At 41.0% G+C, this 25,311-nt stretch overlaps 1 protein-coding gene across 3 annotated transcripts in view; it reads left to right on the top strand.

The window, feature by feature from the left end:
* LOC121194276 (E3 ubiquitin-protein ligase SH3RF3-like) overlaps positions 1-22,831 on the top strand; it is an 89,429-nt gene extending 66,598 nt beyond the window's left edge. The window contains exons 6-11 of one of the 3 annotated variants that reach the window (XM_041057050.1): positions 2,784-2,954; positions 5,715-6,007; positions 8,461-8,502; positions 8,605-8,930; positions 16,841-17,211; positions 18,729-22,831. In XM_041057050.1, the coding sequence (XP_040912984.1) occupies positions 2,784-2,954; positions 5,715-6,007; positions 8,461-8,502; positions 8,605-8,930; positions 16,841-17,211; positions 18,729-18,897 (1,372 nt within the window). In that variant the 3' untranslated portion in view covers positions 18,898-22,831. Of the gene's footprint in view, positions 1-2,783; positions 2,955-5,714; positions 6,008-8,460; positions 8,503-8,604; positions 8,931-16,837; positions 17,212-18,728 lie in introns of all 3 variants that reach the window. The other 2 variants (XM_041057049.1, XM_041057051.1) reach the window with 2 other exon arrangements.
* Positions 22,832-25,311: the final 2,480 nt, after the last annotated feature.

Genomic DNA, 25,311 nt, shown 5'->3' with positions numbered 1-25,311 from the left:
CTTTAAAAACGAACAATGGGATGTTTAATCTCTATTATCAAATGCAGGGCTGGATATACATTTAGCTTAGAATCAGCATGGAGAAACATGCTTTTATGTTTCTGCTCTTTAGAAGGACTGATGAAAGGAAATCCCCCATGGCAATTACATTATTTTGCAAAGGCAAATAGAATACAGGCAAGTAGTGGACTTGAAAGAAGGGTGAAACAGGGTCTATACATTACCACACACTGTGTGGAAGGAGGCCATAGAAACTACTTGATAAACATCACAGAGGTCCGACATCAAAATTCATTTGGACATTAGAGGAAAATCTGGGCAGTTGCAGAAATGAACAACAGCTCTATTATGAAGATTAGGTGTAACCTACAGAACTGTACTGCTTTCACTTCAATTTATCACATTTTTGGTAAGATTTCTGTGAATTTATTTTGATAGTGGACAGTAGACAGCTGATGGAGAAAGAGGGGAGAGAGATGGTGGCAAAGAACTTGCACCACAGATGTTCCAATTACATGGTCAGCATCTTAAACCCTTATGCCACCAGGAACTCAGGCAGCCAGCTTTTTTTTGAAAATGTATCTGTACAAATGTGCCAGAAAATGTAATTCATTCGCTACACACAGATATTACAGGGGTAAAATGACTCGGTGTCCGTACACAGGGCAAAGTAAGGTTGCGTAGGCAGTAGCAGTTGGAGGCTTTGCTTTTTGATTTCACCAACTTCACACAGGCTGATAATTTCTTAAATTGATTAGGAGCCAAAATCTACCTGACACACACTCACAAATACAATTAAATTCTGGCGGAAATGTAACCTCACCAGTCACATCCAGATGGCTGGTGAGGTGCCAACTTGCGCAAGACAGTTCTTTAATTTACCTCAAAATTAATTTACCAGGTAAGTGCCAGAAAGGTACAGATATCTTTAAAGTGAATGTGGGTCTCTGATCTTGCACTTCTGTCTTTGTGCAGACCAGTTTGAGTTTTAGACCTTGACAGTGAGGATATTTTTGGACATTTGGGGAAAGTGAGGACATGTGCTCAGTCCTTCCTTCTCCTAGCACAATGGTCCTACAAATGCGTGTATGCACTGTTTACTATTATTCCATGTCCTGCCTGCAGGATGCAGCAACAATGTCAGATTTAATAAAGTCAGTGATTTTATTAAAGTAGTGCTGTAGGTACAAACACACATTGTGTGCGGACACACACACATACAACTAACACACACACACACACAGATGTACGTCCAGAGTGGGCTTGTCCTACTGATGAGGTCGGACGTTTCCATCTTGACCTGGCAACTACTCCTGTTGCCATGGGGAGACAGGAGACGGTCCCCACATCTGTTACCATGGCAACCGGGAGGCAGCACATATAGGGCTTGTTTACTCTGTGGTCTTATCGTCTTCTGTCGGAGTCTGGCACTACATACTACAAATGTCTCCCAGCAACAGGCCCGGAAACAAATTTACATGTTAACGCAGAAGCAATACCCTAAACTCAATGCATTAAACATAGTCATATAATGAGATGCTAAATTACTACATTTATCAGTGTACCTGTTACCAGGCAGGTTAACAAGGATGTATTGATTAGGCACCCATTCACAGCACACCACACAGTTTGTGAGGGGAAATCATTCAGTCAACCTCTGGTGGTCACATTACTGCCTCAGAGAGAAATAACTTGAACTCACTTTAAGAATGTAATTTTAGAAAAATTAAAGCACAAATGTCAACCTTTTTTCTGATTCTGATTATTTATGTGCAGTTAGTTTTTGCTACATCCTGTAAATCCCATAAAGGACTTCTGTAAGAGAATATGAATTCCCAGATGCCTTACGTTGTAAAGTAAAGGAAAATATGCTTACTGTTTTTGCCTAAGAGAAGCTTTTCTTTGCGTTGTTATTGCTGCTATGAGCAGTATAACTCACTGTTTAAGTGCATTAAGTTATGTTGCTATTGTTGCTGGTTTATTGTTTCCAAAAGCAATCAAGATTTATGCAAGTAAGATCATCTTAATCTTGGCTGTCTCACTTAAAGTAAAAGCCCATTAAAATAACATTTTGTTGTCACTGTTTAAAGAGTGACCATTTACTGACATCAGACAAGCCCTCATGTACACTTGCTACCTCTTTCTTCTTCCCCCTCCATCCTGTTTTCCTTAGAACAACTGAAAACAAGTGTGAAGCATTCTGGGAAAATGGATGGTATATGGTGGGGGGAACCAACCAGCCCTGTTCCACTCTCTGACCTGACAAAGATCCTATTGTAGATCAAAACATCAGGTGGTTTAATAAGGGAGTTGGTGGTGAATGAACAGCTTGCTGGTTGTTATTCTTTGATCCTCTGCACTGTTGTTTGAGCTGTTTAATGTAAAGTTAAACAACTGAAAATGAGTGGTGTTGCTTACAGTCTTATTTTTTCTTTTTGTTAATCTGGTGGGGTAACTTTTAGATTTGATGAGATAATTCCTTGTTTCTGACAACTACAAAATGAAAAGTGTCATTAAAATCCTTGAGCCATTTTCTTGATACCACCAGAGAATAACACACTGACAGATATTTCTCCTCATTTTACGGAAGGATTAATTTACTAATGTTCACTTATTTCACAACTGTGTGATAGCTTTGCTTTTGCTCTGCATAACATACAGTACTATATATTAGGAGTAATCCACAAGCATGTTGTCAGATGGTGGTAAAATAATAATTTTGGTGAACAGCTTCTGGAGCTTCTTTATTTTTACACTACTTGTCTGTTGCTTTTGTTCCCCAGATATCTGGCTCTATACGCCTACAAGCCCCAGAAGGCTGACGAGCTTGAACTTAGGAAAGGGGAGATGTATCGGGTGACAGAAAAGTGTCAAGACGGATGGTTCAAAGGCACCTCACTGAGAACCGCTGCCTCTGGTGTCTTCCCAGGAAACTACGTCACTCCTGTGTCCAGGTCAGTGAGCTCAAGCTTGGGGATGGGGAGGGTGAAGGGTATTGTGGTTATACAGCCTCCCTAGGGATCATGTCATCCCCACACCCATATAAAAGCAAGTAGCAATCGTATTAGGGGTGTGCAGTCGATGAAGCTTGAAGAACCTCTTCCTTTTCTCCGGATGAAAAGGTGACTGAAATGCTTAGACCACAGTATGAGCACAGGATGCCCAAGTTTAATCCCTATGGCCACACGTCCTGTTCAGACCTTTACTCCTTTTATTGCTCATTTTATCTGGTTTGGTCACATGAACCCAACAGTGCAATACAATCAGACTAAGGCCCCTAATTTTGTCCTTTTAGTGCTAACACAGTCGTTGTAATTTACATTGTAATTTTCGACGGTAATTTCCTGGCTCCAGCAGAACTGAATACAGATCAGGCTGAGCTGTGCAATTTAGGTACTTGTTATGGCAAGTAATTGCACATGTGTCCCTGTGTGTGCTCAGACTGCCTCTTGTCACAAAGACATGCCCAAGAAAAAAAGAAAAGAAAAAAAAATGTTTCTGGGACATCAGATAATGTATTCTTCCTGCTTCAACCTCTACTCCACACTGTGCCCCACTTTGTCAGGATTATACTCACACCTCTGGCCACCAAATCTACCATAATTATTTGGTCACACCAGCGAATGTAACAGAAGTACTTTCTGAGAAGTCCGTACCTCAGGGACTGTAAAGTGCCGTGAACATAGGGGAAAAAAAACAACTTTTTTATGCACTGGAATATGAAAATGTTTGAAAGCGAGTTTAAGCCAATTTATTCCTTTGGGGAAATTTGGTTGTTTTTTTGGGGGGGCGCATCCTGAACACTGATACTCATAGCAAATAAAACAGAAATAAAATAAAACAGAAAAATGAGTGTGCTGAAATCATATTTGGCAATTTAATTACCCTCATTATTCCTGTATGCATGAAAACATTTGCAGTGGCTGTTCATCTAATCTGTATTCTGCTCCATGATGCAGTCAAAGAAAATGAGAGAGAGGGAGCAAATGAAAGCAAGGGGGATGTGGAATAATAGAGAGAAAGAAAAGAGAAAGGCAAAAATGAGGGAGACAGATGATGAGAAATTGAAGAGGAAGATATGATGCTGTAGGATGCTCAGATGAAGGGCGAGAAAGGTAGAAAATGAGAGACGTGAGGAGGGAAAAGGGATAAAGACTGAAGGGGGTGGAGGAAGAAAAAGGTGAAGAAGGTAGAAAGAGGCGGAGAGAAATTGAAATAGAAGAGAGCTTAAAGAGAAAATGACAAACGGAGGAGGAGGGAGAAGGAGAAAGAAAGCAAAAGAAAGAAAGAAAAAACGATACAAAGAGATGAAACGGCTGTAAAAACAGCAGGTGTCCCTCTCCACTGGATATGAATGGCTGCTTCACATTCTGCAGTTATGCAATGTTAGAGAGAGAGAGAGAGAGAGAAAGACAGGATGGGCGAGTAATCAAATGAGAGGCAATTTGTTATTTTTACACAAGCATACTCTCTCCTTCTCCCTCCACCCCTCACCCCCTTCCTCCTCACCTCTCCCCCTCTTTTGTCTGCAGTGCAGCTCAGAAATTTCTCAATATGATAATGAGGGGCTGCCAAAGATGTGCACACACACACACACACACACACACACAACCAATACAGGCTACTAATATTGGATCATGCTTTTTAAAATGCAGTTTCAATTTACATATTTGCTGTGGTATTTATTATCTTGGTTAATATTAATACATGACAGTTTGATCAGTTTCTATTTAAGAATTCATGAATGCTTTTGGATTTTTGTTATTCTGGATTCATTTGAGATTTTTAACGTGTTATGATGGTGTGAGGGCCGCTTCAGAGGATTTTACACTCAGGCGAGCAAGCAGCTGTGGTGGAAACGCCTCCTCTTTTCAAAATGTATGAAATCTTAAAAGTTACTGATAGCAGCCATATGTATTGTCCATGGAGAACCTCAAATCAAAGAACTTGTGAATAACTTTGTTGTTTCTGTTGGTGGAAACACACAAACACACACTCACAGACACACACACACAGAAAGCCATAACTCGGTATGTGCATGACGGGAAGTCGATGGGCAGCCGTAAGAGTGTGAATACCGCTGCGTCAATAATGTTCAGCTCACTGTTCTGCCATTCAGCACTCTGTAGACAGAAACATGAGCAGCCTGCAGCTCCATACATGTTACAGCAGGGCACTACGTTGTGCTGATCCACCAGCCAGATAATGGCTCTGAAATCACTCACTTTGACAAAGGATAATGATAGCGTTTGAAACTCCTGCTCTGCTATTACGGACTAACTCCTGGCTATTTACATTTTGTACTTAACAAGAGTCTACACTCATGTTAGCAACTTTGTGAGGCTAAACTTAGGCACATTTGTGCTTTGAAGTAAATGCTATCTGTTGTTGTTGATACATTTCACTTAAAACCACAAATCTCAACCTCCAGTGCCAGAGGAAAATTCAGGGATTCATCCTCTGGGCACCGTGTGTATTTGTTCCAAATTTCTTGGCAGTTTGTCTCATAGTTGTTGAGATATTTCACTCTAGATCAGTGTGGTCGACCAACCAAATGACAGACATGGCCTTCCATGGGGCAAGTCTGTTACTTTGGCTAAACATGCATTTACTGGTATGAAAGTAAGACCACTGTTTAGACAGTATCAGCTGTGATCATGTAGACATTTCATCGACAAGTCAATATCTGTCTCCCCTTCCTCTCTTCTTTGAAGGGCTCCATTTGGAGTGGGTGCTGCTCGTGGTTCATGTCTGTCCAGTCCAGTAGGTGGAAGTGGAGGAGGAGGAGGTGGGTGTAGTCAGGTGGGGAGTAAAATCTCCGACCCTTCATCCCCAGGGTCCCCGGGGCCCTCTTCGTCCCGTCCCTCCACCCCACTGGTAAACTCAGCCAACTCTGTTAACACCGTCAGTCCCGCCTCCTCGCCGCAAACTGCCGCCGCCCAGCTGAAGAACTGCCTGCGCTCTAGCCAGCATACGGTCAACCAGGCACGCACCTCAATGCAACTGGGTAAGCAAAAACATAAACACGTGTACACACTTGTGGTGGCACTCAAGAGAGACAGAAATGAGAACTTGGTGATTCAGAAATTTAGGGAGTCGTGTGAATGACAAGCCTGCTTTCACAGCCTGCTGTGAAAGACGTGGTGAATCTTGTCACATCCCTCCAGAGAAATGTAAAGCAAGTTAAGAGAAAGTATTTGTGACATGGAGACGTCTTTGTCTCTGGTATTTTTCCTACTTCACGCTCCGCAGCATCACCCACTGCGACAGCTCACCAGCCGACGGGCTTGAAGTAGCAGAGTCCAGATCATTTGGGACCTTGCAGCATTTTCAACCCCTTAGTCTCTGATTACAGAATAAAAGAATATTGATCGGTCATTAATTCAAGTAGCCTCTACGCCGTGTAAAAAATTGCTGGCATGTGCTCAGCAGCCTCTTCAACCTCCAGTTTCATCAATGCTGTTTGTCAGGGGTAAAAAAAAAAAAAAAAAAAAAAAACAGAATAAGAAACATTTTGGACCAAAAAATAAAAACAATACAAAGAAAGTTGGATCAATGCCAACATGAATGTGAAGAATGCTCCAGTTAGTGGCAGCAAAAGTATGTGGGCATTCGAACATTACAATCATGTGTGAACGCTGAGCATTTCATTCTAAAACCATGGGCATTAATAGGCTGTTGAATGGAAGGTCCAGACTTTACAGCACTACAGCCGGGGACTTTGTAATTATATGGGCAACGTCTTAAATCTCTAGGCCACAAGGATGTCCATACCCTGTGTGTGTTTGACTGTTGGGAAAATAGGGGACAACATGAAAACAAAAAGAAGCCACCAGACGGGTGCGGTGACAGTAGTGACCATAGAGCCATGATGCTGTGAACAGTGAAAAAAATACATTACGGGGTAAATGAAACGCTGCGCACACAAATGTTTTTCTTTTCTACAATATGCTGCATTTCAGAGGGTGGTTATATTGTCTGTCTGCAAGATGTTCACTACCACCGATTTTCATTGGTCAGTTACACACAAACCCCAGAAACAAACACGCACACACCTGTGTCTGTACAAGGTCTAGATCATATCAGCCTTGCTCTCCACTCAGTCTATTCATCTCTGCAGCGCCCCTCTCTCACTTCCTCTTTGTATCTGTTCTGTCTCCCTTTGAGAAAATAATGGGGAAGGTTTCTTTTGGAGGCTGAAGAGTACACACTGTGAGAACACTGCCAAGAATAACACACACACACACGTACAGCTACACACATACAGACATGTGTACTCCCACGCACATACATACACACAAATGCACACACAGACTCACAAACACAGAGCCGAATGACATCACTGTGCTTTTTGTTTTATGGAGGCGTAATGACAGAGCTTCATGCCTCTCTCGCTCTCCACCTCTTTCCCTGTTCTTTCTCTGTTTCTCTCTCTCTCTCTCTCTCACACACACACACACACACACACACACACATAGACACAAACTCACACAAACACATACACACATCTGGTCTCCATTACAAAATAAAGTATGTGCATAGTTCTGGTGTTTAGTGGTTTTATCACATGACCAGTGCGTCTCTCTATGGATTTCTGCCTGAGTACTGCAGTGTAGAAGAGCAGGTGGTTAGCAACCCTGTGTGTGTGTGTGCACACGCGCATGTGTGTGTATGGCCTTGTTTCACTGTATTTGTGGGATTTGAAAACTGGGAACCCACTATACTTGTGGGGTCTAACATTTCTGTGAGGACCAAAATGCTGGACCCCACAAGTTTTAATGGCTGTTTGAGGGTTAAGACTTACGATTTAGGTTAGGATGAGGGACGAGGGAATGAACTATGTCAATTATGGGTCCCCATGAATATAGTAAAACAAGGGTGACTCTGTGTATATGCCTGTATGCTTACACTTTTATCCTCGTGAGCACTGAATGTCCTCATATAAATTGAAGGCTGAGAGGAGTGCTTTAAACATCTCGGCTGGGTTTTTATTTCTACAAGGGCTCACTTCAGAGTTAGGCTTAGATCAGTCATAGTACATTTCCATACAGTTGCCAAGTGAATATGGCACAGAATTTAAAAATGTGAGTTGTCATCAAACAACAGTGGAGATTACATTACTTTATGGATTAGCATCAACTGTTCTTGGTAAATATGGGGGGTTTCCTTCTGTTCGCAGTGACCATTTAAAGATCCTTTGTGAATGTGCTTTCAGTGTAAGCGATTGGACTTTTGTTGTTTCTCTGCCTTTCACCCAGCATGTGCCAGGATGGGCTCAGACACTACTATATGATACTGCAATAAGTATAAACTGTGTCAAGTAACTTATCTTTGCCCAGTCTGTCAAGATGTTGCAGAAACCAAACTTGCAACCAAACCAAACTTGAAGTTTGAAAAGTTCAAGGAAAGTTTGTTTGGTTTTATAATAATGCTAATTCTTTATTATTTCTGTACTTACAGACAGACACAACTACAAGAACCAATTCTCTTCTCAGATATTAAGTAAGAGGATCATTAAGTCAAGCTCCCAAAAAGACTGATGGCTACAGTCAGTGAAGAGAGCTCTCATTTATACTAATCCATTTGTATTTTTGTCTGCTTCAGTCCACAGTCCCCCTGCTGGAAGCCCAGAGCGCCCCACGGTGGCTCTTTCTCCCCTGCGTCCTCAGAGCTCTTCCCCCTCACGTTGCCCCGGACAGTCAGGTCGTCCTCTCTCCATGGTGTGTCCGGGGCCCAGCTTAGGACCCTCGCCCCTCTCTTCCCCAGCCTCGCGGCCTCTCCTCCCACTCTCCTCCCCTCTCTCATGTCTCACACCTCCTAACGTGTCAGCGGTGCTCCTTAACGGCGAGCCTGCCAGTCCACTGCAGCCACCATCACCGGGCCCCTCCCACGCCCCCACCCAGGGTGCCCTCGCACCCAAAGCAGAGAAGGTGAGCCTCTTCCCGATGAAAGTAATTGCTAACATTTCAGCTGAGAGTCAGATGTCATTGGTTTGTATTGGTATATGTTATATTTTGCACCAAAATTCAACAGTCATACTGTGAAAGATCCACAGTGGAAATAGATACTGACAGTGGCCTCAATTAACTACTGTCAGTAACAGCACTTTGCACTTTTTCTCTAAATTATTCTCTAATAGAATAATTGGATGTCTTGTCTCTTTCCTATTACTTTCTCCACATGTATAATCAAGAGCTGAATGCAGTAAGTTCATGCTTTTTTTCTGGGGGGAATTATTGGAAATCACTTGTCCAAGTATATAAAGACAAGACAGATTGTGGGAAAACAGGTGGACCATAAATGAAAAGCACAACTCTTGATAATAAAATAAGTGCTTGAATAATGAATAGTATTTGAATACAGATAGTAGTAGCTGGAAGGAGAACTCAGACAACATGAAACACAATGTACATATCAGCAAATATTAACATACAGCAAAACAAGAAATTTCAAAGCAAAGAAAAAAGGACTGACTAGGGCTGCAATGAACTATTATTTTTATCATCTGTTGATTATTTTCTCAATGAATTGATTAATGTCTAAAGAATTTGGTCTATAAAATATTTAAAAATGCCCATTACAACTTTATAAAGCTCAAACTGATGCCTTCAAAATAGCTTTAAATTAATTATTCGATCAATACTCTCCAAATGATTTGATTTACTACCAAATACGAAAAAGCAAAACAGCAACTCCTCACAACCGAGACGCTAGAACGATGTAATGTTTGATATTTTTGTTTAAAGAAATGCTATAAAGATGAATCGATTATTGCAGTTGTAGCAGATTAATTTGCTGTCAGTTGACTAAACGATTAATTGACTAATTTCTTCAACTTGAAATTTGATTATGATTATTGATGAAAACAGAGTCAGGTAACTGGTTTGTTGAACAGGGAATTCATTATAACAAAATAAGTCTTTAAAATTTGCATTTTTAGTCCACACCTCCAAACAGAGAACACAATCCCTCTTGTCTCACACTCAGCTATTCTTATACAAACACAGGGATATTAAATGTGAGGTGTTTCTTTCAATTTCTTTGATTCTAAGCATTTTAGTCAACCTGTAAATAAAACTCTCCTTATATATTTTAATTAACTTTGACACCACGTTGAGTGGAAAAAAAAAAGGTGTCTTACATATTTCACACAGTTTAGTGGATGTGAAATCCGTAGTGTGTATGTCTGTATGTGTTCATGTGATTTGCCAGTAATCCCCCTCTACCTCAGTAAGTATGTTTCACCCAGGGAGCTGGCACAACTGCCGTCCTATATGTTGTGAGATCTGCGGTGTTAAAGCCGTGGATGTTAAATCGGGCTGCGCTGACAGTGAAGGATGGCACCGAAAGCTCGCATCTGTCTCAGCTCCATTTGTTTCACTGTTGGCTCCACTGTCTGGGACAGCTAATCTAACTATATGGCTAGCTGACAAACAGCTCATTGACTATGGAACAGCAGGCAGCAGCCTTGTTTACATCATCTCACTCAGAGACGGCTTAAACTTTTATTTTTTTAGAGGCCAGATTCATGATTATAACACATACTGAATAAATCTCATAGAAGTTAGAGCAAGGTAGTCAAATATTAATCATCACTCTGTTTAACAGGTCACTTGTTAAAAATAGACCGTTCCTGTCATACATTCATGTCATTCTGATGATGAAGGATGTTCCCATCTTATCACAAGTTCAAACTCTGCTTTTTTTTTTTTTTTGTTATATTTTAATTAAAATTTCTCTGCAAGAAAAACACTTCTATCTTTGTTGCTTTGAGCTTGGCAGAGCCGAAGCATCAGGTTTGAAGGCAGGCTGGCGATGAGGCTGCACAGAGTCCATCTTTGCTACAGAGGAAATGGTGAAGCAGCCATGATAACTGTGTGGCAGACAGTTTGGATAATCTCTGTTCCACACAGTGTCACACTGTCCAGAGCACAGGCGGCATTACAGACTCATATCATGTTGGACATTGAGATGAAATCTGCACTTGCAGGGCAACTGCCAACTAAATGGGTGTAGGAAAGGCTTGCAAAAAAAACAGTGGAAAACTGTCGTGAACAACTATGTTTAAGGCCTTGAGCTTAGATACTGAGACTTCATGCCTTATACATATTTACAGGCACCTACTATATTCAGGTGAGCACACTTTTTTTACGTTTTGCAGTAACTATTTGCAAATATAGAGTTATATTTTACTTTAAACTGGCGTTAAAAAGTATGCCGAAAGCCTGGCTTCTCAGCCTCCAAATAAAGAACCTCTTTGTTTTAGATAAAGTGACAGCTGAGCAAGAAGTACAGCAAAGCAAAAATGTGGTGCTCCTCTTTTTTTAATGATGTCATTTCTTTGAGATCATCTACCTTTAAAGCATTTCAAGAGTGCTGAGCGTGGGTGAGTGAATGGTAGAGTAATTGGTGCTTGTGGGTGGACAGAAACTCTTCCATCAACCCTGAGCAGTCTTTACACACCTGCATCTGCTTTGAAAGGTGAAGTTCAAAACCTTCCTTATTCAAATAACTCAACACTGATAATGAATCCTTCCTAGATTTTTTTTTTTTTTGTTTAATTAATTCATGTGTGTAAATGTGCTGTTTCTCACAGTTGGAATCAAATAAAACTTCACACATACTCATATAAGCATTTATATACATACCATTCAAATTTCATGTCGGCTCCAGGATCAGTTTAAATTGTGAGTGTGTGCTGCTATCTGGTGGCTCGTGTTGGAACAGCAGCAGTGTGACTCACTAATGTAAACAGACACACACAGGCGAGCACACACACACATAGAAGGCAGATTAAGACTTTAAGCCTGCAGCTAAAAGAAGAGAGGGAGTGATTATTCACTGTTCTCTGCAGCTTTCAATCTCTCCTCCCGCCTTCTCTCTAACTTTCGCTCCATCCCTCTGTTCTCTCCCTCCTCCTCTCTATCTTTCTCTCTTCACCCTCTTTCTCCATCTTTTCTCCTGCCTCCTTTCTTTTCATTTCTTTGTGTCCTCCCCTCTGCCTCTTTCCCTCCGAGTTCCCTCCCTCCTCCACTGCTCCTTTCCTTCCTTTATATCCTTCTATTTTCTCTCCTTCTATTCATCTTTATTTTCCCCTCCATCATCTCCTCCCTCCTCCCAAATTAAAATTCAAACAAGCTTTATTTGCATGACAGGAAGGAAATCTATGTTGCCAAAGCAGTGGAACGTTTTCTGTGTGTATATTTAAGTACCTTGCCATTGTACACTGGAGGCGACTGTGTATTCTCCAGACAGTGAGCATCAGTAGTTTTTATGAAAAGGGGATTTATATTTCAGGGAGAATAAAGAATTTAAATGATGGAAAACAAAGAGGATTCACATTCCAACATCCTGTGAGAAATAATGAGATCACGGTATTTAGGGAAATGCATGACACTGAAGCTCTGGCACTTGTGTGGAGAGTGGGGAGGAAGAGAATGCTGTTAGTTTTCTATAGTGGATCTGCTGAGTCAAAGAGTTTACACAGGCTCTCTAAGTGCTTTGTCAGCACTTTTTTCCTGCGCCGTCCCCACCTCTAAACTAAGTCTGGTCATTAGGGCTATGAATTGTTATTGTTTCCCTGTTGAATTATTTAATTTTGATCAGATATTGCGGTGGTGTTTTGTCACCAGAATTTGGTGACAGTGTAGTAGTGTGTCACAACATTATATTATCATCCCACTCGTTGTCAGATCTGTTTTTGTTAGAGTGAGATGTCAGTGTGTTTGAGTTTGGTTGTTCAGTGTTTAGGGCTCGATCCCAGCTGCTAAATTTAGCTCTTTTGGTTTATGAAATGCCAGGAAAATGGTGAAAAATCGGTCATGAAGCACAAACAGGTTTTGCTTCAAGCCTCGTTCAGCAGTCGACGGTATTACAGAGCCATCTGCAGAGGCTTGCAGATTTGGTGTGACAGCTGGGCGAACTTACCATGGGGAATAGTGGGCAGTGCCAGTAAGAAAATAAGTGATGGAAAAGACATTTGTATCTAAAATTTTAAATAAATAGAAAGATCGTCCTGTGTAATGTGGTCATAAATCAGGATTATCCCTCCCAGCATTGGTTAGGCTGTACAGTACACTGATCAGATGTACACTGTAGAATGTGTAAAAGCTACTACAGAAAAATCATTTAAAATGAAGGAAATAAAAATATTTGGCTACTACTACTAAGCATTCAAGACGGCAGAGATGTTTCTTTCAAGGTCACGAGTCTTTAAAAGTTCAGGTGGTGAAGGCTGAGAGATTATGCACAGAAACATATCACTTTCAAACAAACCTGAGAAAAGAAAATTCAACCTTGCTCTGGAGGTTCTGGTTGTTAAATAATTAGTCATGTGTTCCACTAATACTCAGATGAACAAACGTGGCACACTAACTTGGTGATGTGGGACGTAATACACATGTACAGATGTGATTTGTAAGATTGAAGTGTAGTTATTTACAACCACTGTTTTTAAGAAGCAACTTCTGCTGTTGTATAAAATTTCAATATAAAATCACAAGCTTTTTTTTTTCAGTTCAAGTTTTTGTAGACAAAGGAGCAGTATGTATTCTGTTTTCCATTTTAGCTTTTATACTTTTATGTTTGCAACTGTGCTATTTCCATGACAATTGTCCATCACAGCATTGTGAAGACAGCGTTTGGTAGAAAATGGCTGTAAAAAGAAGCTGATCCGTGATCTAGCAGCCAGCGTGTTAAAGGAACAGATGGCTGAGGTGGAGACAGACTTGATATGAAGGCTCCCTGCATTGCCAAAAAATTTTAATCATGCTCAGTATTGATCCATGTTGTCATGATTGAGGGTTTAAAATCAGTAACAAGCAGCAAAAGAAAGAAAGGCGTTCAGTCCTGCTGGTATTGTACAGAGTTTGACTGAATGGACAGTGCTGTCTCCCAGTGCAGTGCTGAAAAGCATGAATCTGCCTTTATTGGTGCCATTAAGAAACACCTTGACTATAATCACAACACTTTATTCTCAGACCACTCCAGTAGATGCACACGAATTCAACTTGAAGGACCATTAATATAGCCAACCACTTTGCTTACACATTGTGACTGAGCAGTTGCTCACACACGGTGAACACTGACAACACACAACATTTTGTTTCTGAATCACTCAATGTAATAACTAGCCCCATCACCATTATTTCCTTCTTTGTGAGCCACAAGTGAAGGGCAGGAGAGAGAAGGAGATAAGAATCAAGCTGCCTTTTTTCATATGTGCTGCAGACTGCAGCCCACTCGTTCTGCTCACTGAGAATACTCCAAATGATGTTATGGCTACCATGTGAGGGACAATTTTTAAATCTTAAAGTCACTACCTTTTATAATGTGTTGAAATCATCACAAATCTGGCAACACTGGCAACCAACACTGTGATTTTGTTTTGGCTATGCGTGGAAAACCTGTTAAACTAGCTTTGTAGTCTGTTTACACTGGTTTAAAGAAATTTTGAAAAAAACATTTGTTTGCTTTCTTACCAAGAGTTAGCTTTAAGACTGGAAACAGGGAAAAACAGCTAATCAAGCTTTTTCCAAAGTTCAAAAATCTGCTACCAGTAACTCTAAAACCCATGATATCTTGTTTTGTTTAATTCATGCACTAACAGAAGTGTAAAAACAACTTGTGCTTTTACAGGAAGCTACCTTCTGTAATTATTTCTTGGCAAACAACAGGGGCCGGGAGCATTAACTTCCCAGAGTGTTGTAATCACAGTGAGCTTGCCAGACATCCACCAGAGATGCTGCAGTGAAGTACAGGGTGAATGAATAAACTGTTGTTTGTCAAGATACTTTTACAGTGTGTACCATCTGGCTCCACACTTAGCCTACAGACATGACAGTGCACATAGATCTGAGCATGAGGTGGTAGACCGTGTCTTACATATAGTACATTTACAAAGTGATCATCAGTTGGTTTTGTGTCAGGTGTCTCCCACCTTGGTTAAACATAGGTAGTGGAAAGACCACTTTCCAATTGTAAAGATGAATAAATCCCAGAAGTCATTTTTCTGTTACTTTTACATGCTTGGATGAATATTCTAATCAGACTCATTCTTTTCTCTCCAATAGTTTTAATATTGTTGTCAAAGTAATTTCTCAATTGAAAATCGAAGGTTGAGTTTTATGTAAGTTTAATTTACAGCCAGAGTATGAACCAAATTCTTTAAGCAGAAACAATAATTTAGGCAACAAACAAAGTCACAAGAATGTCATCTGTATACAAACAGATCTTACATTGTGTATCTCCAATCAATACCCCTTTTATACCTGTGACTTCTCTAATTGCTTGTGCCAGTGGCTCAGTAAAGAGAACGAAAACTGTGAGACTAAGGAGACATCACTGTCGATATGCCCTTTCAAGAAATACTGATTTGGATAATTTCACGTTTATTTTAATTCTATCTTTAGGAAGGCAACATAGAGAATTCAGTTACCTGGTTATCACAGCCAAAGCGCTCAAGAACCAAATATATATATTCCCATCAAACCGAACTAAAAGCTTTCTCAGCTGTGGATTCTATGATACTGTTTCTCATATGGTCAATGAGATGGAGAGCCTGCCTCACATTGTCCTGGGTTTGCCTGCCTTATTACAAAGCCTGTGTGGTCTGTGTCTTCAGTCTAAAAGAACCACATTCTCTCTTGTATTTACCTTTTTTTTTAGGATTTACAGAGTCTCCCCATCCCCAAGAACATTCCTTGAATATTTGTGTTATTATCTCTCAAACGGTTTTATACCATTCTGATAGGTAGCCATTGGTGCCTGGCGTTTTATTTGCTTTCAGTTTTGATATGGCTTTGTTTATTTCTTCTTCTGTTGTCTCCCGGGTTATTATATTATTTTATTCTGCTCTGTTCCTGCAGATGGTAAATCTTGAGATGTTAAAAAAATTGATACGACTGTGGACTAAGCTGCCTGGGGTTGAGCATATAACTTTATATAGTAGGTTTCAAGGAATTTTGTATGTGTTTCAATTTATTATACACCTTATTGGTCTGGGGGTCTTTCAATTTATGTATAAATCTCTCAGCCTGTAGTTTGCATATTCTCAGTGCAAGTAATTTTTTAGGTTTAGAGCCATTCTAATGGAAGTGTTGTTACATTAGTTTAGCTCTCTTCTCTGCTGGATTTTCAAATAAGTTATTTAGAGTTTCCTTTGTATCTAAGATTTGATTTAAGACATTCATGTCAAAGATTTTGACTTTTCAATCAAGTCCTTTTACTTCTCTTTCATCTTTTTCTTCTGAGCTGACTACATTATAAGTTGACCTCTGATGACAGCTATTGCAGAGTCCCACAATGTGCTGGGAAACACTGCTGCATTATTATTATGAATCAAATAATCTTCACATTCTTTCTTTGTATATTTTATATAGTGTCATTCAGAAGGCTAATGTAAAGTCTCTGTATGGTTTGTTGTTTAAATATAATGTTATAATATGTCCCTGAATGGACAGAAATGTCCCTAAATGTCAAAGTTTATAATTCTGTGTCTATCTTGAGTACACAGAGTGAGGATAGGAAAAAGTACGTTTATCAGTCCTGCTGATAAACAGGACGTTTAAAGACATCAGTCCTGATTTTCAAAGACATCAGACCTGCTGATGTCTTTGAGGGTTGTAGAAGGATCTTTCCGCTGGAACAGGAATATTTGGAAATTTACTTTGTTTGAAATTTGCTACCATTTTCATTATCACCCTGTCATTTTTTGTGATGACAGGCCTTATAAAAACATATATTCTTGTATGTCTCAGGAAAACAATGATTCTTATCAGAATTTCTGTTTGTTTGTTTGTTTGTTTGTTGTCTTGCTCCTCTCTCCATCCATCCTCAGAAGGAGAGGAAAGCAGGAGGTTTATTAAAGCTCTTATCGGGGGCAGCAGCCAAGAAGAAACCTCGCTCACCTCCCTCCTCCCCGCCCACCCACAACCCCTCATTGGGTGGCCAAGGCGCCGTGGCCACAGACCCCACCCAACATCCTCACCACCACCACCACCATGCCCGCTCAGGTTCCTGCCCAATGGCGTCGCAGGGGCGAGCCGGCTCCTGTCCAATTGAGAGCGACATGGCAGGGGCCATGGGGTTGGAGCCGCTGCACAGGAAGTCCGGTTCCCTCGATACCAACTTCCCCATGTCGCCCCCGGCAACACGTGCTGGCAACCCTCTAATGGTCCTCCGGCCTGAACCCAAACCCCTATCCAGAGAGAGGTGGGAACACTCAGACACATAAATCAGGCACGGGAAAACATACATATTTACATACAGAAATGCATCGAGGAAGGCACACACATACATAAAATACATACACGGATAAATACTTTTATGAATCTGGGAAATGAAAAGGAAAGTGCATTCTCACCACATAAGCTGCTGTCAATTTATTCTTGCAGTTTCAGGGAACAATGACATGTGTTTCCATTATACAGTCAATTATGGTTTTGGTTTCTAAAGCGATCAAAAAGCTTTATTCATTGAAGTTGTGTGTGTAAATGTGCACAATAGTGGCACAACACCAAAGACTGTGATTAAAGTTTAAGGCATGTACTCGAGTATTTAATCTGACAACTGCCATAATAATCCTAACAGAAAAAATAATTGATTATCTTGACAAAATGGTGAAATGTAGGGCTGGGAGGATTTGTCATCAGGATAGAGAATGTGAAGAAAGAAAGGACAGTCTTGAGGGAGTTATTAAAGTCACTGATAACAAAAGCACAAGCAGAGGATAAATGGAAACAAAGTCAGAACCAGCCAGAGGCGCCTTTGTGAGCAATAAGTCATTACTGCAGTGAGTCCACTATGTGGGAAAGTAATGCCAAGGTGATAGTTTTCACTTGGAAGCCTGTAAGCCACAGCTCTCTTAGTGCTGACCAGGAGCAACACTTCAAACTGCTGTGAATCATCAATCGATTATCCTTGTTTCTCCAGGAGAGACACAAGCATACACACACCAGCAGCCTTGGAAGATTGAGGTTCTGCTCTCACACACACCTCATGTCCCTCAGAGGAGACCTGTTAAATCAGTAACACACTTACAGACACTCCGCCTCTGTCGCAAGAAGAAGAGGAAGAGGAATGAAACTGTACTGGGAGCAATGGTCATCACAGCAAACGATGCACACTGCTCCTTCTGCCTGAGTGAGTGTGGGTGAGAGGGAAGCAGGGAGGGAAAACAATCATGTCTTACCAGTATTTTGGTAAATGTCAAACCCTGTGGGAGAGTGGTAGACCAAAACACAGACACAGTTGTTACTGTAACAGCTGAGGTGCTCCTAATGGCTTATGAATGGCTCTAGATAAAACACAGAGCAGTGCTTAGGCCGAAACTTCTCCAATAAATCACACTGTCAAATGTAAATTGAATAAGGTTTTACTGAGACAGAAGTTGTCACACACTTAAGACTAAGTTTGAAACCATTTTTTGTGAAAGCCAGAGTATTAACAAACTAGTTAGCTACAAAAATACATTTCACTAAAATATAAAATGCATTTCGACGGCTCCTTTCTCACAGTTTGGTAGTTCACGTTGTGGGAAATGCAGGAAACTGCTAAATGAAGTAAGCAAGGTAGGTTGAGTGAACAAATGACCACAAAACAGATAATTCCGAGAATCCAATTCTCCACTGGCGCAAATTCAATTCTCTTGGGTGAGTTGTTCCATCATATAATATTGCCCACGTCCTTCACACCATCATGCGTGTTATTACTGTTCCTGTGTGTGGCAGGTATCGAGTGGTGGTGCCCTACCCACCGCAGAGTGAGGCAGAGATCGAGCTACGGGAAGGAGACGTGGTGTTCGTACATAAGAAGCGTGAGGACGGCTGGTACAAAGGCACCCTGCAGAGGACGGGACAGACCGGCCTCTTTCCCAGCAGCTTCGTCGAGAGCTTCTGAACTGGAAAAAGTGGACAAAAGAACACACACCATTCCTGTTTCTGAGTCACAAAACACACAAACACGCCACCAGCTCACACAGCTGCAGTCACACACACAGAGGTTGGGCCGATATTGGTTTTCCAGAATCATACGTTTGGATTAAATATGGATACTGAGCTGCAAAAACACCTGTGTAAATTTGCTTTAAACTTTTTTAAAAAATTTTTTAAAAAGCTGCTAAACCTAAAAAAAAAAAAAAAAAAGTAATTCGTCTGGATTTTCTGTGGTGAATTTTAGTTTCACATAATCATCAAAATGTGTCTTTGCAGTTTTTCTCAGAATATGTCACCAAACACTGGACTTAACATATTTAATACTGTCATGAAACATCATTAATTTTAATGGTCCCCAGAAACCCATATCAGTCCAACTAATTACATCACCCCCCTCACATACATACACACACACACACACACATATAGGAAAGCTAACCCTGGCTTCAACCAGCCCAGCCACACAGGAAGCAGGGCAGCTTTTACTGTCATTTGCCCCGGTGACAGAGGGGGCCTCGTCCGACTCGTTGTCCGGACTCATGATGTTGACTACTGAAGGCACACAGACTCAAAGAGCACAGAAAGACAAACCCTTCTTCCCAGTTCTCCTCCTTGGCATCATCCACCAGCAAACACTAGCACAAAAAAGCGTTAGCTCTGCTTTTCCACTGAGACCTCAGAACTTGAATTTGGGTGCTTTCTTTGTTTGAAAAGTGAAAATTTACCACCAGGTGATGAGGGAAGTGTGTGAGCCCACACGCCAGGATCATTGGAAGCACATATATCCGTGTCTAGTTTGTGACAACAAGCACATGATTTTTTTTTTTTCAATTCAGTATATGTCAATTACAATGCATGTAGCATTATTATGTTGTTATTTTTTATATATATATGTTGAACTAGATGTTTGTGTTGTCTCAAACTAGCCATGCTGTGGCGATTTGTCACAGGATTTTTAATTAAAAAAAAAAAAAAAATTGGTGCAAAAAGTGAAAAATTAATTAGATGATTTTTCTATTTATATATCTTATATAAATTTATACAACCATTTTTTATTTGCATTTGTCATAGACCTCTCACAGCTGCATTGAACTGAATAAACTGGCTTACTGAATGTAGAGAGAAACAGAAAGTTACGCCAGAAACTCTTTAAAGAATTGATTTGTATCTATAAAGTTGTTTTTTGATCTTTTGTGAGGAATCAGAGACAAAGAAATGCGCTTGATAGTATCTGATACAACTTGCCAATATATCTACATATACAGTATTTTACACACTGTAATTATTTATCTGACAAAAGGGATTTCCATTGCTACTTGTCACATCATTGTATTTTAAGAGTAAACATTTTTATTCTTTAAACAGGCACAAATCATAACAGAACTTTTATTCAGCCATTTTATTTTGAAAAGTGAGTTAATGACATGGTTGGTCCCAGTAAACAGCCACAGGAGTTCCTCTTCTGCAACCTTTTCCTGAGACACTGTTGCAAGGTTTTTTTTTCCTGTGTGACTGCAGCAATATTGTGAAACAAAATGTGCAGGTTCAGTGCTCGTGGAAGAATGTACAAGTGTGGGGAGGGCGGGGGCACCTGCGAGTCAGAGGGCAGGGACTCGAATTTTTCATCACGCAACTGCCAAACTTTGACAACTTTTCCTCTGATCTTGTCGACCTTTAACAAGTATTTTTGTACCGCTTCAGTCAGTGTGTAGTCGGTCTGCTTTGTGAATTTCTACGTCCTGAGTGTGGATTCAGGCTTGTCTAGTTTACATCCAGCCACAACCATCTACCTTTTTTCCCTGTTTCTGGAGATAGAAGCACAGCGAAACTCAGAGCTAGACTTGCTCACTGTGTGTGTGTTTGTATAAATGTGTGCATGTGTGTGTGTGTCTCAGAGAGTGAGAGCTCAGCAGGATTTTAATACTCGCCATGAATCAGTGAAGGAACACAGTTCTAGGACAGGAGTGGCTTTCCTCACCTTTTTATTTTTTTGTTGTTGTTTTTTTTCTTTTTGAAAAGCTGGACCAGAACAAAACACAAACTCTTACCGGTCATGTGATCACAGGTCCAGCTCACTCATTGGCTGAGCACCCATTCATCTAATTGGCTCTAACTGAATCCTAACCAGGTGAGAGATAAGCACACTTGAGTCACCTTGGTTAAATGGTTTGTGTCATATGGAAAAGACAATAAATACAAACTTCCAGATAAAGTGACAGTACAGGAGATAAATCAGAATCAAAAGTGTTGTTTCCTGCCACAAGTTTTCTAGCAACTTTTTCCCTCTATCAGATATGATGTTTTCATCCATATCATTTTACAAATTATGAGATTGTTGGGGGAGTAAATCCCTTAAACTGTGAAGAAAAGTCAACAAAAACATGGAAGGGAGATAAATTTCACAGTAATTACAGATAGAAACATGCTCTGCAATCATTTTCTGGTGGCTGGCAGTGCTCGAAGGGTGATTCTGTGGCAGCTGGAGCAACAGATGAAACCAAAAACTTTTTGCAATTTAGATTAGATTTTTTTTTTTCTTCAGCAGTTCACAGTTAACACAAACTAGGGCTAGACTGACACATAACACAAAGTTTTTCAGTTAGAATCACGGATAGAGGTGGTTTGACTCTTTACTTAATGTTTGATTGACTATTTGTGTCCACTAATTTAACCCCTTTTTATATAAGTGTGTAAAACTGTGATACTTGGGGTGTTTTCATTCAGCCAAGTAAAAGTGCCATTCTATTTGCCATGAAAATGTCAGAGGATATTTGGAAACTTCGATCCAAACATATCTGCATTGGCTTTCGAAAGCTGTCAGTCAAACCCTAGTGCCTACAAATGCCAACACACACACACAATTACACACAGCACCTGACAGATCAGCCTGTCTCTCGTCCCAGTCCTCTTCTTCTTTCTCTCTTCCTTCATCTGCTGTGTCGGTACGATGAGCCTGCTGGTTGTTTTTCTTGCGGCTCTGTTCTGCCTGACTTAGTGACAAAAAACCAGCAGATCCCAGAACAGCTCTGCACAAAACCCTGAGCGAGATTTTCTTTATCTGTTTGTTCACCTGCTGAACGAAGGACTCTAATTTCTACTGAGTCAAACTTAAGCACAAGTCCTCGTTTGAGTCGGAGGTGAACGGGTCTCGACTGTCCTTTTTCTTTTTCATGAGGTTGATGCTGTGAGGAGGAAGAGAAGAGTTTACAAGAGTCGAAACATCAGGAATACAAACCACTGCACAGTGGTCACTTTACGTAAAATCACTTGAACCGCTGGTTTCACAAGTGTGTTTTTATTTACGTGACGTGAGCTTGTCCTTTCCTCAGCTTCCTGGTTGTAAATAGCACTTCGGTAACAGCTCGAAAAATGTGAACTAACCATTAACAGCGGTGGTAATTCCCACTGGACATGAACACAACATAAAACACACCATTGAACATCCAGTTGTTGTCCACTACCTTTTTGGAACATCCTTCCAGGAAGCCTGAGCACACCCTGCCATCTTGAACTAGATGTCAGCCATATTTGTTCCTATGGATACTTGTGTGTCTGAGTGTGTGTGTGTGTGTGTGTGTGTGCGTGTGCGTGTGCGTGTGCGTGAGGGGAGGGGGCCTCTGTATGTAGCTCTTTACTTAAAATAAAGTTTGGTGTGATGTGGATGCTCATGCCTCGTCAGGACGTGGAGTAGGGTTGTTTGAGTGCAGCGGTACAGAGAGAGAAACCAGAAAAAAAAAAGAAAGTATATATATAATTCTATATTGTGCAGAATATTTATTGGCCTTTTGTGCCATTGAAGTCATTGCTCTGCGCTGACCACGCCCAGCGCTCTCTACCATGTGATCATTATACATCGTCTTGTACCGATGACCCGTGGTTGATTTGATTGTTTTTTTCATGTCAAGTGCATTTTTCGCAATAAATGCCTTTGTTTTAAAACTGATTTTCAGCATCTTTTTTTTTTTTTTTTTGCATCTGCTGCAGCTTTATAGCAGAGATCAAACAGAATGGGACTGGGAACAATACACATTTGTGTGCTCTAGTGCATGACAAACACATTACGTGTATAGCTCATTAGGATTTTACAGTTGTCCCGTGGATGATTCAACCTGAGAATCACATTATATTCAGCTCTCATTGTAATTATCCTCACTCGAGATGTGCTCATTATGAGCTTATGGAGCCTCATGAGCAACACTCCAGGTGAGCTTATCTGACAGTGTGTATTATGTTTAGAACTGACACTCTTGCTGTCTTTTCATCCTTCCCTCCATCTTTTCCTCTCCCTTCTTTCACTCCCTTGTGTTCTCGAGCCAACACTGGCATGGTCGAGGTGTGTAATTGGTATTTTCAGAGCGTCGTCGGCACTCCCCTTAAATGACAACCTCATCTCTCCAGCAGCCTGGCCTGTCTCCAATGATCACCCCCATTTGCATTTAGAGTGAGTGGCAAAAGGTGACAAGGTTTTGTGTATGCGAAATATCTGTGTGTGCCAGCTATCTTGGATGTGAGCGCACTCAGAAAATCTTGACTCAAACACACAGACTCCAACTGGTATAGTTAAGGTGAGCAGCAAATTTAGATTTTTCAGATTTCTGCAGTGTAGAGATAATGTTCCACTCTGGCTGGAGAAACTGGGAGAAATCACTTCCCCACGCAGCAGCTGAACCACCCAGAGAGTAGCTAAAGGTGTCTGTGTACAGACACACACACACACACACACACACATTTTCTCCGCAGTTTGCCCTGGTGAAACGGTTCTCCTCAGGGGTGTCTTCTCCCAACCTAACAGCGAGGTGCTGCAGGTCCCTGCAGGAAATTGATCAGCATTCCTCAGCTTTACGCCAGACCTGTCTGCCTACCTGTCTGTCTGCCAGCTCTGAGTCACAGGAAGGGCAACAGAGCTGGAGGGTAAGACACTGCAGGGAACAAGACCTCTACCAGGCAGTACAGTGCGGTCCCTTTGTGTGTGTGTGTCTGTGTGTTCAAATATATAAAGTGATGGGCAGAGAAGATGTTAAGCTATGGCTGTGTCTTAAGTCTTTCTCTAAAGCAAAAAGAAAATCCTGTGATCATCCTCTATCCTCTTAACTTCTGATAAAAGGAGAAGAACTGTAGATGTCTCTACGTTAGACGTTTCCTTTAAAATGAATCACAGCGGTGGAGTGGAATTAAGTCAGGAGGTCTGTGGGAGTGAAAGTAGTCTGCAAATACCTTTAAAAAAGGCATTAGAAACAAAAGAGTCCAGTTTTTGAGAACAGCAAACGTACAGTGCATCTGGAAAGTATTCACAGCGCTTGACTTTTTCCACATTTTTTTTATGTTACAGCCTTATTCCAAAATGGATTCAATTCATTTTTCCCTCAAAATTCTACACACAACACCCCATAATGACAATGTGAACATTTTTTTAAAAATGTTTGCAAATGTATTAAAAATCAAAAATCAAGAAATCACATGTACATAAGTATTCACAGCCTTTGCCATAAAGCTCAAAATTGAGCTCAGGTGCATCCTGTTTCCACTGATCATCCCTGAAATGTTTCTACACCTTAATTGGAGTCCACCTCACCTGTGATAAATTCAGTTGATTGGACATGATTTGGAATGGCACACCCCTGTCTATATAAGGTCCCACAGTTGGCAGTGCATGTTAGAGCACAAACCAAGCATGAAGTCAAAGGAACTGTCTGTAGACCTCTGAGACAGGATTGTCTCGAGGCACAAATCTGGGGAAGGGTACAGAACAATTTCTGCTGCTTTGAAGGTCTCAATGAGCACAGTGGGCTCCATCATCTGTAAATGGAAGAAGTTTGGAACCACCAGCACTCTTCCTAGAGCTGGCCGGCCGTCTAAACTGAGCAATCGGGGGAGAAGGGCCTTAGTCAGGGAGGTGACCAAGAAGCCGATGGTCACTCTGTCAGAGATCCAGCGTTCCTCTGTGGAGAGAGGAGAAACTTCCAGGAGGACAACCATCTCTGCAGCAATCCACCAGCCTGTATGGTAGCGTGGCCAGACGGTAGCCACTCCTTATTAAAAGGCACATGGCAGTCAGACTTGAATCTGATTGGACATCTCTGGAGAGATCTGAAAATGGCTGTGCACCGACGCTGCCCATCCAACCTGATGGAACTTGAGAGGTTCTCCAAAGAGGAATGGGCGAAACTTCCCACAGATAGGTGTGCCAAGCTTGTGGCATCATAATCAAGAAGACTTGAGGCTGTAATTGCTGCCAAAGGTGCATCAACAAAGTATTGAGCAAAGGCTGTGAATACTTATGTACATGTCTTCTTGATTTTTTTTAAATAAATTTGCAAACATTTAAAAAAAAACTGTTTTCACATTGTCATTATGGGGTGATGTGTGTAGAATTTTGAGG

This window comes from Toxotes jaculatrix, chromosome 15 (genome assembly GCF_017976425.1).
Source record: "Toxotes jaculatrix isolate fToxJac2 chromosome 15, fToxJac2.pri, whole genome shotgun sequence".
NCBI classification, from domain to species: Eukaryota; Metazoa; Chordata; class Actinopteri; family Toxotidae; genus Toxotes; species Toxotes jaculatrix.
Note: the sequence above shows the minus strand (reverse complement) of the source record. Positions and strands in the feature narration are given on the sequence as shown.